This window comes from Puma concolor, chromosome A3, assembly GCF_028749965.1.
Source record: "Puma concolor isolate L17-30 chromosome A3, mPumCon1.1.hap2, whole genome shotgun sequence".
In the NCBI taxonomy this organism is placed as follows: domain Eukaryota; kingdom Metazoa; phylum Chordata; class Mammalia; order Carnivora; family Felidae; genus Puma; species Puma concolor.
In genome coordinates, this window is record NC_141669.1 from 107,461,545 (window position 1) to 107,475,144 (window position 13,600).

The following is a 13,600-nucleotide window of genomic DNA, read 5'->3' on the forward strand; positions in this document are numbered from 1 at the left end:
TTCCAGAAGTCACATGGATAGACTGAGCATCACCCATCCTCTTTCATTTTCTTTTGATGAAAAGGTATAGATGATGTTTGCGGGAGCATGAATTCACATATGCTGGAAAGATCTCGGTGAAAATTCCCCCCCTTACCACCATTTTAAGAATTGCATCTTGATGAACGCAAATTGAAGTGCAAGATGTAATCTCTTGCTGTGGTTAAACTCTGCCCTTGGAAAACTTCAACACAAACTCTAAACATGTATTTGAGACAGGATTTGGTCTTCACCAAAACTCATGCTAATAAACAAATGGCTTTATGAGAAAAGGCATAATGCTTTTCAGAGTAGTTTTAAAATTAAAAAAAACAGAATTAAACTCTTCTGTGATATTTCCATAGTGGCTTTTTTGTTTCTCAAAACTGTAACTAGCTCTTTTCTTATACACATTTTTTTACAACACTCTCAAAGCTATTCAGAGTTTCTAGATTGTGCTCAAAACTGCTGCCATGCAACTAGGATTTAGTTACTAAATTCCTATGAGATAGCAGAGTCCTGAGTCAAAAACTCCATGGGCTTGAGGGTAAATCTTGAGTACTTAATTAAATATAAAAATAATATATCAAGAAGATAGCAAACAGTGCTATTCCCCATTGACTATTGCATTTGTCAATCAATTAATGTATTAACTGGCAAATTAACATACGTGGAATGCCATAGCAGTAAACGTTAAGGATTAATGAAAATACCAAAAATTCATGAACTTTTTGCAAAGCCAGAACATTTTCACCCTCCTATTAAGGCAACATTGTTTTTCTCTCTGGATTAAAATAAAATGTGAAACTTTGGACAAGGCTTCATAAGCAGTTAACGAAAGGGGTTCATATCTGGTCATAAATTATTCTTACTTTGCTTCTCCAGATACTCAGGATCTTATCTTCTGAGTAAACCATTCTATCATTTCCCCCTACATTCCCAGCACTGCCTAGAAGAACCTGGAAAACCACTTGAAATGATAGGAGGTAACAAACTGTTACTTAAGCGGTGCTTACTTCAAATGAAAGGCTCTTTATAATCATAATCCTGACCAGGATGAAAATTTATTGTTATAAACAAAACTCAATCAGACTTGCCAAAGGCATCCAGCAAACGAATTTTCCTCCACTTACTCATCTGAGTTTATACTTCCTGCACCATCAGATGAAATTAATAGTAACAGTTAATATTTATCTGAGTGCTCAACATGTGTCAGGCACTTTCTAAACACTCATTCAACTACTTTAATTCACAAGCCAATCTTATGTGAATTACTATCCCTATTTTATGACTTAGGAACCCTGATGCACAGAGAGGTTAAGAAGCTTGCCATTTATGTAGCAGGCAAGTAGCAGATCCAAATTCAAATTCAGGTGGTCTAACTACTAACCCTAAGAAGTTAATCATTTTTTTTTCATATTGTATAGGATCGGTTTGCTGATAATATTCAGTTTCTGAGAACATAGGTTGTAACTACATGTATTTTGATTTTTTTTTTTTTTTACTTTTGATGTTTGGTATCATGCACACAATTAGATAACCAAAGCAAACCTCCCCAATTCCACATACACTTTACATTGTATTAAGGCCATATTTTTAAAGAACCATTTACCCAAACAGAGTTTAAATGATAATATATTGGGTTTCTGGTTCCAAATAATGGACTGAGTAGATATGTACCCTCTCATCAAACCCATTAAGCCACTGAAAATAAAGTAGAGACGTACAAAACTGCATAAGTCTTGTGACAGCAGAGGAATGAAAGATAAGGGACACACACAACAGAGAAACTTCAAGAGATTTATGAGAGACACAAAATGTAAGGGAACGTGTTTATAGGAGGAAATGCAAAGAAAACTCCCCCTCATGATAGGCCCAGAGGAAGCCCTGGAGGAGACAGGAGATTCTGTAATGATTGTCTGAGAGGCACCCAGGGTCTAGTCTGCAAGTGTGACAGAGATGGAAGATGAGAAGTGGAGAAGAAAGCCAGGAGATTCATGAGAATTCATGAGAGTTCTGCTTGTGAAGCTCTTACAGAAGCCAGCCATCCTGTCCTCCCTCATCGCTTGTGCAACAATGGGCCACTTGACGTGGTAGCTCCATCCTTTCTAAAGAAATGAATGAATGGCTGGAACAACCTATGGGTGGAAAACATTGACAATATGACATGATGCTGTTCTCGGCTCTGACACTTAAGGAGCTCACAGTCCAGTAGCCCCTAGTTAACAGTCAAGTTGCGCTGTGCGCTCACATGACGTGTTCATTGTTATGAGTGGAGATTGGGTGGGCAAGTAAGTTCTCTGATCTTTTCTTATAAGGGCACCAATACCCTCATGAAAGCCCCACTCTCATGAACTCATCTAACTTTAATCACTTTCCAAAAGCACCATCTCTGGATACTATCACATTGGAGGTTAAGGTTTCAACATACAGACTTTGGAGGGATTCAAACATTCAGTCCATGAACCATGAGTTTAACATTTTCATGTACATGTAGTTTTAGAAGAGAAATAATACTAGCATCATTTATTTAAATGGATATACTTAAAAACTAGCACTCAATAAAACACAGGTTCGAAAATGATGGTTTAGCATACAGTTTAAAAAAGGTCAGAATTACAGATTCTCTTATGAATCTTTTTTCATTATTCTTGGTCAGGTCTGCCCTTGATCTCCATTGCTGGATTTATGAATGTATACAATGTTTGGTATCCATTTGGTTACATTTCCTAAATATGCTTTTCACTACAATCTTAGGCCAACTATTTCTGAGTGTTAAATTTGAGTATCAGTGTCATTTGCCTGATTCTGTTAGCAAATGTGTTTTTATTGTGAGCATGCTGAAAACAATAGTTTGAAATATAAAATGTAAAAAGTGTGCTGGGAATTGATTTGAGAGAATGTTAATCTATTTTAAAACTATATTTTCAGAAGTTGATATATTTTGAAGCATGATTAGAGACATAGCATATAATTTTAATTTTTGTACATTTTCATATACTTCAATGGGTGAAATACATTTAATTATAGAACAATACAACTTAAGATAATTATTGAAGACATAACTTTGTATTAAAGAATGTTTTTGGAATAGATTTGTTCCTTTCCTGTTACACTTAATGTGCTTTCCACTGATGTATTCTTTTATGCTATGCAAATTGCAAAGGGGTAATTCTGCTAAACACTAAATGGTATTATCTCATTAATAATAATAAAAATGCTTAGTAGGAGTACTTCCTTGTGAGACTAAATAAATTTTAACTGCATATCAATTTGCTATCTACTGAAAATTTTATGCCATCATTAAACTGTTGTCAATGCTAACACTTTGGTCAAGGAAACTATCATTACTATTCTAGACCTAACCCTTGGTGTATTCCTATGCTAAAGATTCTGAGCAAGGTATGAGGTCAGCCTCCCTTTGACTGGGACCTTTCAATTTCTAAACCCATGTCTTCTGTTAAATTGCCTTTTCATATACAATGGCTGTCTTTCTCTTTCTAGGTGATGATGCCAGGGAGGCAGTTAAACATGGTTTGGATGGGATCTTGGTGTCGAATCACGGGGCTCGACAACTTGATGGGGTGCCAGCCACCGTGAGTTTCAGCAAATGCTGAGATTTCCCTTCGGAGTTTTCATTTCTATCACAGTTTGGGGTATCTCTGTATTTACCTCTACCCTGTGTATTGTGTGTGTGTGTGAATACTCAAGGTAAAATATGTGTGAATATATGAGATCTTTGATTTTAAGTGTAGTGGCATAGAACTACCTAAATTTGATCATTAATTAGTCCAGTACAGTTATTTGTAAACTTTTAAAAGTCATCATTAAAAAATAAGTCATTTGTGGGCAGGGATTATCCTTGTATTCATAGGTACACTGAGAGATATAATGTAAATTAGAGTATAAGAGAAATGGTTATGTCTTGAGAGTTAAGAGGAGCTAACAGATCCATTGTAATTATAAAAGACTTGGGTGGAGTTTGAGATCATTGGTATAAGAGGTCAGGAGGAAGGAAAGACTGAAATTTCCTGTGACTGTGGGAGTTGAACAGCTACAAAGAGAGGTTGGGTGGGTAGGGAAAGGAATAGAAATGCTACAGCCCAGGTGAGTGGAGGTCAGCTGCAAATGGGCTACTTTGCTTGAGCTGTGCATGACCCTGGCTGCATATTAAAATCACCTGGGGAACTTCAAAGACTCCTGATGCACAAGCTGCATAATACATCAATTTATCAGAATATCTGGGGACAGGGGGCATAGGCACCAGTATTTTTTAAAGCTACCCACGAGATTCCAGTATGCATCTATGATTTTTTTAATACACTGTACAAACTGTGCCAGGCAAATCAGAATCCAGAATGTAGACATAAAGTAAACCAGGGAGCCTGGGGTGGTTCAGTTGTTAAGCATCTGACTTTGGCTCAGGTCATGATCTCACGGATTCCTGAGTTTGAACCCCACTTCAGAAGAACACGAACCCTGTTTGGGTGAACACGAGCCCCGCTTTGGGTGAGCCCCACTTCTCTCTCTCCCTCTATCTCTCTCTGTCCCTCATGGGATTCTCTCTCCCTCTTTCTCTGCCCATTACTCACTTGTGCCCTCTTTCTCAAATAAATAAATAAATAAATAAATAAATAAATAAATAAAGTAAACCAAATTGGCTTGAAAGCTGTGGGACTGAGTTAAAACTGTGAAGGAGAGCAGTTAGCCCCAAGAGAGCCAAAAGCATTAGACCCCTGTTATCAGAATCACTCAGTCATGGTTAGCATATGGATGGCTTTAATTAGGATGACCAGTGAATTTACTCAAACAACTGGAAGTACAGCAGGAGAAATAATTTAGTTAAGTAAATGGATTACTCTTCACTGAACTATCAGGTAGATTTAGATAAGTCCATAGACTAGTTGTGTGGGTCTTGGGACAGACTAAATGATGACAGGGGAATACTGGATGTCGTCCATGTTTGGACTCCAGTTTTCCTAAAGCATCAATGGTAGGAATGAACTCATCTTTGCACACTGTAGGATCACAGAGTCAAGAATCAAATCACAAAACTGGAAGTTTTCAGTCCTTTCTAATTCAGCTTTACTTATAGAGACCAGTCTTCTTAAATGTTGCCTGCAGGGAAAGGGAGGTGGAGAATGAAGACCCCCTCTGGGCAGGGAGGAGAAGCTGGTCACAGCTCAAGGCTCTTTTGCAGATTTATGCCTCTCTTGTGTATGAAGACATAGACTTAGTGTGCAGGCCAAATTAAGTTTGTTTTCTAAAAATAAAATCTAAATCTACTGAAATCAAATCTAACTAGATTTTAAGGGGAAAATATCTAAATGGTGTGGTTTATTTCCCTCTGGCTGAGGGGATATGGAAACTTATCTAAAAGGGCTTTTTGAGCTGTGGTCTCTGAGACTTTTAAAAAAAACAATGACACTCCCCTTCACATGCTGTGTGCAAGAGAGGAGATGCTTGCTTGACTTTTGCCTCATACTTTAGAGCAAATTTAAGGCCCATGGTGGTGAGAGAAATGTGAGATTAGATTCAGCTTACACTGAAGATGTTTTTCCCTCAGTGTGTAGGTTTTGAGATGAAGAGCAAATAGTTACAAATTAAGTTTAGGCCAATGTCCTTACACTCAAGGTAATAATGTGGCCAACATCACTCTTGAAGAGGGGCACCTGGCTGGCTCAGTTGATAGACAATGTGACTCTTGATCTTGCGGTCATTAATTCAAGCCATACATTGGCTGTAGAGCTCACTCAAAAAAAAAAAAAAAAAAGAGAAAGAAAGAAAGAAAAGAAAAGAAAGAAAAAAAAAAAGATTGCTCTTCCTCTTGAAGTAATTAGAGATCAAAATGACAGCATCAAATCAATCTTCAAAACCCATTGTACTGGAATATCTCAAACTGGGGTCCAAGAACAGATTCTCTGGAGTCTTTGAATTCTAGAAGCATTTTTTTCAATTTTTCATTTTTGTTTTGATGCCAACTGGACCTAAACTACCTTAAGCTTAAAAATATTCTTGGATCGCCTATGTGGCTCAGTTGGTTGAGAGTCCAACACTTGATTTCAGCTCAGGTCTTGATCTCACAGCTGGGAGATCAAGCCCTGAGTTGGGCTCCACATACATACATATATATATATATATATATATATATATATATATATATATATATATATATGACACTCTTTTCTTGTGAAAATGTTCATCTACAAAAAATTTTCATAAAATAATATTTGGGTTGTTAAGTCAAGTGTTTCCAAAATTGAGTCCTTGAGCATGTTCTATGAGATCCAAGATATTTTTTTTTTAAAAAGGGATCCATGTAATTCTACCTTTGAGATATGCTGATGTATCAGTTAGCCTTTGCCATGTAACAAACCACTTGGAAAGTTACTGGCCAAAATTCCTTCATGTTCCTTCATGTCACAATTTTGTGAGTTGGAAATTTGGGCTGAGATTGGCTAGGAGGTTTTTCTGGTCTCGGCTGGGCTCACTCATATGCACGTGGTCAGCTGCTGGGTTGACTAGGACAGGCTGGGGTGGGGTGGCCTCAGTAGGGACAGCTCTGCATTGTCTTGCATTAGGTAGGTTGGTTCTCACAAGATGGCAGGTTTCCTAGAGGGTAATTACAGACATGTAAGGCCTCTTCAGACTGAAGCTTAGAATAGGCACATTGTAGCTTCTCTCTATTCTATTCTCTCTACATTCCATCGAAATGTCACATTGCAAGGAAATGAAGTTAAGGAGGAAAATAATTGCAGGCATTCTTGCGATAGTAAATAGTTAAGCCTATAGGAACCAGTGATTTCCTAAACACGCTTAGTAGAAACCCCACCCAGGGCTTCCTGGTATGATGTATGATGAGTAGAGTGGGGTAAAGGGTCAGAGGAATATTTCCAGACAGTAATGTGAACTCTGGCTCTTTTGCTTTTAACTAAATCAGCTCTGATTTTATATGCTTTGTCTGTGTTCAATTGCTTTGGTTTGAGACCTTTAAAGGGTTCCATGCCCCAAACGTCAGCCATCAGGAGTATATTGATGGATGCTGTGGGAAGATAGAAAGGTGAGAGCTCCCTGTGAGTAGAAGTTTTGTGGGACAGGGAACATCCTGGAAAAGTGTGACGTCGGCAAGAATGGGAAAAAGTTTCATTGCGAGTCACAACCCTGTGGGATTCTTTTTGGCTCCCTTAGACCATCTGCATATTGGTTTGAATAAAGCAGGTCCTCAATAAAGTGTTTAGTAAGCCAGTGAATAGATGGATGAGTTAGCAAGTATATTGGGATTTTACCACATTTTCCCTTAGATTAATCCCACCAGAGGTGAGCCCACAATTAGTTGTCTAAAGAACCACTAAGGAAAGAAAAGCCAAAATGAATGGTCTCTGAGATGTGTAATAAGCTGAAAAAAGGAAACATAACAGTCATAAAATAGTGGATTTGTCTACTGTATTTATTTATTTAATCTCCTCTGATCAGAATTATTCTCTGAAATATATACCCAGCAGAACTGTAGCCACTGAAAGAAAAAAGGGGGAAGACAGAAAAACTCAGCAGTGGATAGAACATCCTTGTCCACAGACACACAAAACACCAATCTGGGTTCCGTTATACAGCCCAGAATTCACATTTTAAGTATCCTTATTAGTTTCCTTTTAGGCCAGGTTGGGCATTGGAAATAACGTAAACAGACTTGATTTGCGTGACTTTGAAAATGTGTATTGAACCCAAGCTAGCTAATATTTTTCTTTGGTTTTGGTTTCAAATGGGGAAATACGCTTAATTATAGCTTGCATCATCTCTTGGAAATTGTAGCATTTATATGTTGATGTAACTTGCCTGACTGTAAAAGGAGGACTATGTATAGGTAAAGGGGCATATGTAAATGGATCCAAAGCATGTTTGGCAAGGCAGAAAAGCCAAAAGGAAAAGGGGAAAATCACATTACCTGCCAAACACTTAGGGGCTGCATGCCAAAAGTTGCCTTCACTTCCTCCAAATGTGTAGCCGGGTTTGGTCTTCAGCCCTTTACATAAAACTCTATTTAAGTTTAGCCTCTAAAATTTCGGGGGAAAGTGGGAAAGGCTTTGAGTGATTTCAGTACAATTATGTCTAGGAAAACTGCGCTCGAACACATGGTAGCTTCTTCAGCATACATTTTAGATGTGGATTGGGCTTAATTTTATACTTAAATATTTTGGAATAAATGTGGGTTATTTCTACAGATTTTGGCCTACAGGTCACCTTGTGAATTGTTTGCATTCTCAAGTGCAAAGATTTACATAAAAATAGACGACTGTATCAGCTATTAGCTACTAACTATATTGGCTATTAGCCAACTGTATTAGCTATTACCCCATAATACTATGAGACAACAGATTCCAGACTCAGCGACTTAAATCTGCAGTCATTTATTCCCATGAAACTTTGTGTCAACTGGAAGGGGGCGGGGGCAGGCCGCTGATCTGGACTTGGTACTGGTTAGGTGGCTGTGCTCCAAATTTCATGTCCAGCTGGGCTTAGCTGGGCTAGCTTTGCTTCCTGAATTCCTGAATATCTATTCTGGGGCCCCAGGAAAAGAAAAGCATTGCCCAGGAGGTTCTCCTCTCATGGCAAGTGGCACATGTGCCAGAGAAAGTTGAAATGTATGAGGTCGTTTAAGGTCTATGTCCAGGAATGGCACTCTGCCACCTCTGCTCACATGTTATTGGCCAAAGTAAGTTGCAAGGCCAAGGCCAATGTCAAGGAGCAGGCAAGTGCACTCTGTTTCCTTTAGAAGGAAACACTGCAAAGTTACCTTGGAAATGGAGTGGTTTCAGAGTGATGTGAAGGATCAGGAACAATATTGCCATCTACCAGATCAACCTCTATGAGTCTCTTGTGTTCTTTGGTGCGGATATAAGTCCATCATCAATTGCCAATCCAGATGAGGACCTTCAAGGTGCATGTGGTCTTGGTCCTTTTAAAGCAAAGAAGGGCACTGGGTGGCTCAGCTGGTTAAGTGTCCGACTTCGGCTCAGGTCATGATCTCACGGTTCATGAGTTCGAGCCCCGTGTTGGGCTCTGTGCTGACAGCTCGGAGCCTGGAGCCTGCTTGGGATTCTGTCTCCCTCTCTCTGTGCCCCTCCCCCACTTGCACTCTATCTCTCTTTCTCTCTCAAAAATAAATAAGCATTAGAAAATAATAATAAAATAAATTAATAAACAAACAAACAAAAAATAAAGCAAGAAAAATATTTTCATGGAGATTTCCCTAATAGATGGCTAGATGCAAAATATATTGGATGAGGAAATCAGAGACTAGGTTTTTCATTAGTAGCCCTGCTTGCATTTTTATGTACCACTGCTTCCACGGACAATTAAGTATTAATTTTAACAATTGTTTTTCAACAGGTAAATAATATACAGAATAATTTACATGAGCAAGATATTTCATTTGTTTTTATACATTTTATAAAGCATAGCTGTAAAAGGTCATTACATGTATTAAAATTATGCTTATATTTTATTAAATCATGGTCTTTAAATTTGAAAAAAATTGAAAAAAGTTCAATTTTGAAATAAAAATAAGCCACTCAACTGAAAATTTAGTTGGTTTTTACTTACTAACATTGGCACCCTACTCTTTCAGGAGGGAAAAATTTTAGTGTTGATTCCAAACCTGCTTAGCTTCTTTAACGATAAATCCTGTCAGATGGTCAATGGCTGTGGAGACTGAGTTCGGTAACAATTTAACATGCATACCGTCACATTATTGACCACTTCTCCCTACAGATTGATGCCTTGCCAGAAATCGTGGAGGCTGTGGAAGGGAAGGTGGAAGTCTTCCTGGATGGGGGTGTTCGGAAAGGCACCGATGTCCTGAAAGCTCTAGCCCTGGGAGCCAAGGCTGTGTTTGTGGGGAGGCCAATCATTTGGGGCTTGGCATCCCAGGTAATTGGAGGATGAAGAAATAAATATATAAAACAGAACTACAGTGACATAAATGCATGAATTAAGTCAGACTGACTTACCCCAAAGATCTGTATCTTTTTACTTGCTTAGGGAGAGAAAGGTGTTCAAGACATCCTTGAGATCCTAAAGGAAGAATTCCGATTGGCCATGGCTCTGAGTGGTAAGACTGGCCATTCTCCTTTTCAACTTTCTTTTCTTCTTATGGGCTTTAGGCCAGGCTCCTTGGTGGACAGAAGTAAACTTGAGGGGGAAGAAGATGGAATCATTTGGGCTGTAATTAAATTTGAAGTTGGCTCCATGTTTACATCTCTAGTGCAGAATCCTCTGAACAGAGGAAGTGCTCAGTGTACACAGCCAGCAACAGTCGCTAAGCCTCTATCTTTGACAGTCTCACCAGGGATATGTTGGCGAATGTGAGTACCTGAAGGGTGAAGCCTACACTATACTCTTCCTTATCTCATAACACGTGAACAAAAAATCTAACTGGCTAGTCAACACCTTCACTGGGATGTCTAAGTGGCATCTCAAACTCTACCCGTCCCAAATGAAACCACAAACTTTTCCTATTGAAACTACTCCACCTGCAGACTCTCCGATCTCAGTTTATGTTAATACCACTGTTTCAAAAACCTTGAGTTATTTTTGACTCCTCATTTCCCTCACACCCTCACATCCACAGGACCTCTATCTGCAAAATGTTGTCAGAACCTAACCTCACTCGCTATTATAAGAGTTCCTCTGTGTTTCTTTCTAATCAGTCCCTCTCTCCCCTTGATGTTGCAGGTCGGTCTGTCTGTCTGTCCTTGCCTACCTCACCCTCCCACCCTGATCACAGCAGTCAGAGTGATCTCTTTACACATTAATTCAGATCATGCCACTGTTCTGATAAGGACCCTCCAATGGCTCTTGGTTTATTTACTCAGTGTAAATGCCAAAGTCCTTACAATGGTCTATAAGACCTTTATGTAGCTTGACCTCTGTCACCCCTCTGACCTCAACTCCTGCTGTCACCCTTGCTTATTCTGCCCAGGCCACATTTACCTCCTGCTGTTCCCTATGTCAGACATGTTTCAGCCTTAAGGCCTTTGCAGTGACCATTCCATCTTTCCAGATGCTGTTCCCGGGTGTCTACATGGCTAACTGCCTCACGTCCTTCAAGTCATAACTTAGATCACCTTTTCTCAACATCCTGACCACCCTATGTAAAATGGCAGTCCATCCTCCACCCACCTACTCAGCTTCCAGTTTTCTTTCCCTGTTACTATTTCATTCTTCTCCCACAGCACCTATCGCCTTCTAGAAACCATCTATCGTTTCATTTACTTTTTAAATTATTTGCATCATGTATTATCTTTAGCTCTGTAGAATACAAGAAGCATGAGGCAGGGATCTTTGTTGTATTCAATTCAGCACCCCCAGTGTTTAGAGCAGCTCCTGGCACTTAAATAATATTTGCTGAAGAAATAAGTAAAAAAAATAAAAAAAAATCACCTTATTACTAGTGGCTGTTTTGAATCTGACTCAGAATGGACCTTGAGATGCAAAGAATGACATTGAGTCCAATGATCAACTTCCAAAGGTAAATGAGAGTTTCCTTTTCTGTGATCCATGTCACCCAGATTGTCCTCATGGATAGAATTCCTGAGATCAATGGTCTACTCCTACTGTGCTGAGCCTGTGTGGACACAGCCTCAGTGAGCAGCATGCCATTCTGTGAATCCTCACTCTGCATTTTAATTTGCTGCAGACATATCCTAAAAGAGAGCTTTCAGCCACTGACTCTCTATTAAATGTGGCAGAAAGAATATACTCTTTGTGTTAATAAAAATATGTGCCAGTCATTTTGTGTTAAGGACTGTTTAGGTAATAAAAATGGTCTCGTGCCACATAAGATTTGGCAAGCCTACCTTGAATCATAAACCTTACATTTGTCAAGTTTTACATTCCTTGGGAAAACGATTACCTGCCTGATTATTATTGCATTCATGTCATATTAAATGTATGCATTATTTTCTCAGGGTGCCAGAACGTGAAAGTCATCGACAAGACATTGGTGAGGAAAAATCCTTTGGCCGTTTCCAAGATCTGACAGTGCACAATATTTTCCCATCTGTATTATTTTTTTTTTCCGGCATGTATTACTTGACAAAGAGACACTGTGCAGAGGGTGACCACAGTCTGCAATCCCCACTTCAATACAAAGGGTGTCGTTCTTCTCCAACAAAATAGCAATCCCTTTGAGCTCATTGCTTTTGACTTTTCAATGGGTGTCCTAGGAACCTTTTAGAAAGAAATGGACTTGCATCCTGGAAATATATTAACTGTTAAAAAGAAAACATTGAAAATGTGCTTAGACAACGTCATCCCCTGGCAGGCTAAAGTGCTGAAAAACAAAAGATATCCTTTGGTAAAATTGGAGGTAGCTACCACTGAGGTAAAAAGATAATGATCTCACTGTTTATTAATTTGCATTGTGTTTAGATATCCTTAAGCCGGGTTCTTAAGTTGTAAGCTCAGGTTCAAAAGGTTGGACCATGCCAGGAGAAACAGGAGATTTAGATTCCCAACACGGAGGAGGTAGCCCTTGATAGAATTGGGTCGAGCTGGTGGGAATATGTGACTTTCTGGATACTTTTTAACACCCTGACTTATGCTACTTCTTTGAACGTAGATTTCTGTTCACATCTTTAGTGCCTGCAGGTATCTGAATATTTTATGACATATATATATATATATATATATATATATATATATATATATATGTGTGTGTGTGTGTGTGTATACATACACACACACACACACACACACACATATATATATATATATATATATATATATATCTTCTTAATCAGAAAAAAATAAAGCATTTTTGAAAAGTGTGTATCTGGTCTATTCATAACAAGATGAAACTCAACCATTTAATCTCTGAACCCTAGTAACTGCCCTGTTCCCCCACTAATTCTCTTATACCTTCTAGCTCTTCTTTATTCTTTTGCTTCTTTTCCACTTAGGGTCATAAGCGGGGCCAGTTGCATAATTTATGAGGATTATGCCAGATGAAAATGTGATGCCCTTGCTCAAAAAGCAGGAAAATGTCCTTTCTTTCCTTCCACAGTTTTTCTCTTAACCTGTCGTGGTATCCTTTATTTGCTATTTAGTGTCCTGTTTCCTTGGGTATGAGGTTACTTACAGAGCAAGTGTAGACCCTCACAGGTGCCTGAACACTGCTCTGTGATATGCTCTGACTCTCCGATGCCTGTTCCCAGGACCCAGCCAGAGGTGGACAGTGGCACTGTCACTGACAGGTGGGTGAGCCAGCTGCCAAGGACTCATTTAGGGGAGGTGGGCAGATGGCAGGAGATGGGACATTGTGTGATTCTAGGCTCCAAGCCCTTAACACGTTTCTTTGTCCCAATGACTTTTACTTATAAGACACAAACTCAAAGGTAAAATCATTAAGAATTTGAATCCAACAACCACAGAGCATTAAACCCCAGTGTGAGGCCCCCTTCTGAGTGTGGAGGTACTGTGCAGCTGTACTGGCCTTGCGCTCTAGAAGCCCTGGTCATGTGACTTTTAAATTTGTTCCTGAAACCTGGCATTGGCAGATTAGTGGTAAACTTGGTAGCCAAAA

At 39.1% G+C, this 13,600-nt stretch overlaps 1 protein-coding gene across 1 annotated transcript in view; it reads left to right on the top strand.

The window, feature by feature from the left end:
- Positions 1-12,214, top strand: part of HAO1 (hydroxyacid oxidase 1) — a 45,859-nt gene extending 33,645 nt beyond the window's left edge. Inside the window, exons 5-8 of the mRNA XM_025932406.2 lie at positions 3,523-3,614; positions 9,787-9,945; positions 10,057-10,126; positions 11,985-12,214. Coding sequence (XP_025788191.2) covers positions 3,523-3,614; positions 9,787-9,945; positions 10,057-10,126; positions 11,985-12,055 — 392 coding nt within the window. The 3' untranslated portion in view covers positions 12,056-12,214. The remainder of the gene's footprint in view (positions 1-3,522; positions 3,615-9,786; positions 9,946-10,056; positions 10,127-11,984) is intronic.
- The last annotated feature ends 1,386 nt before the right edge of the window (positions 12,215-13,600 follow it).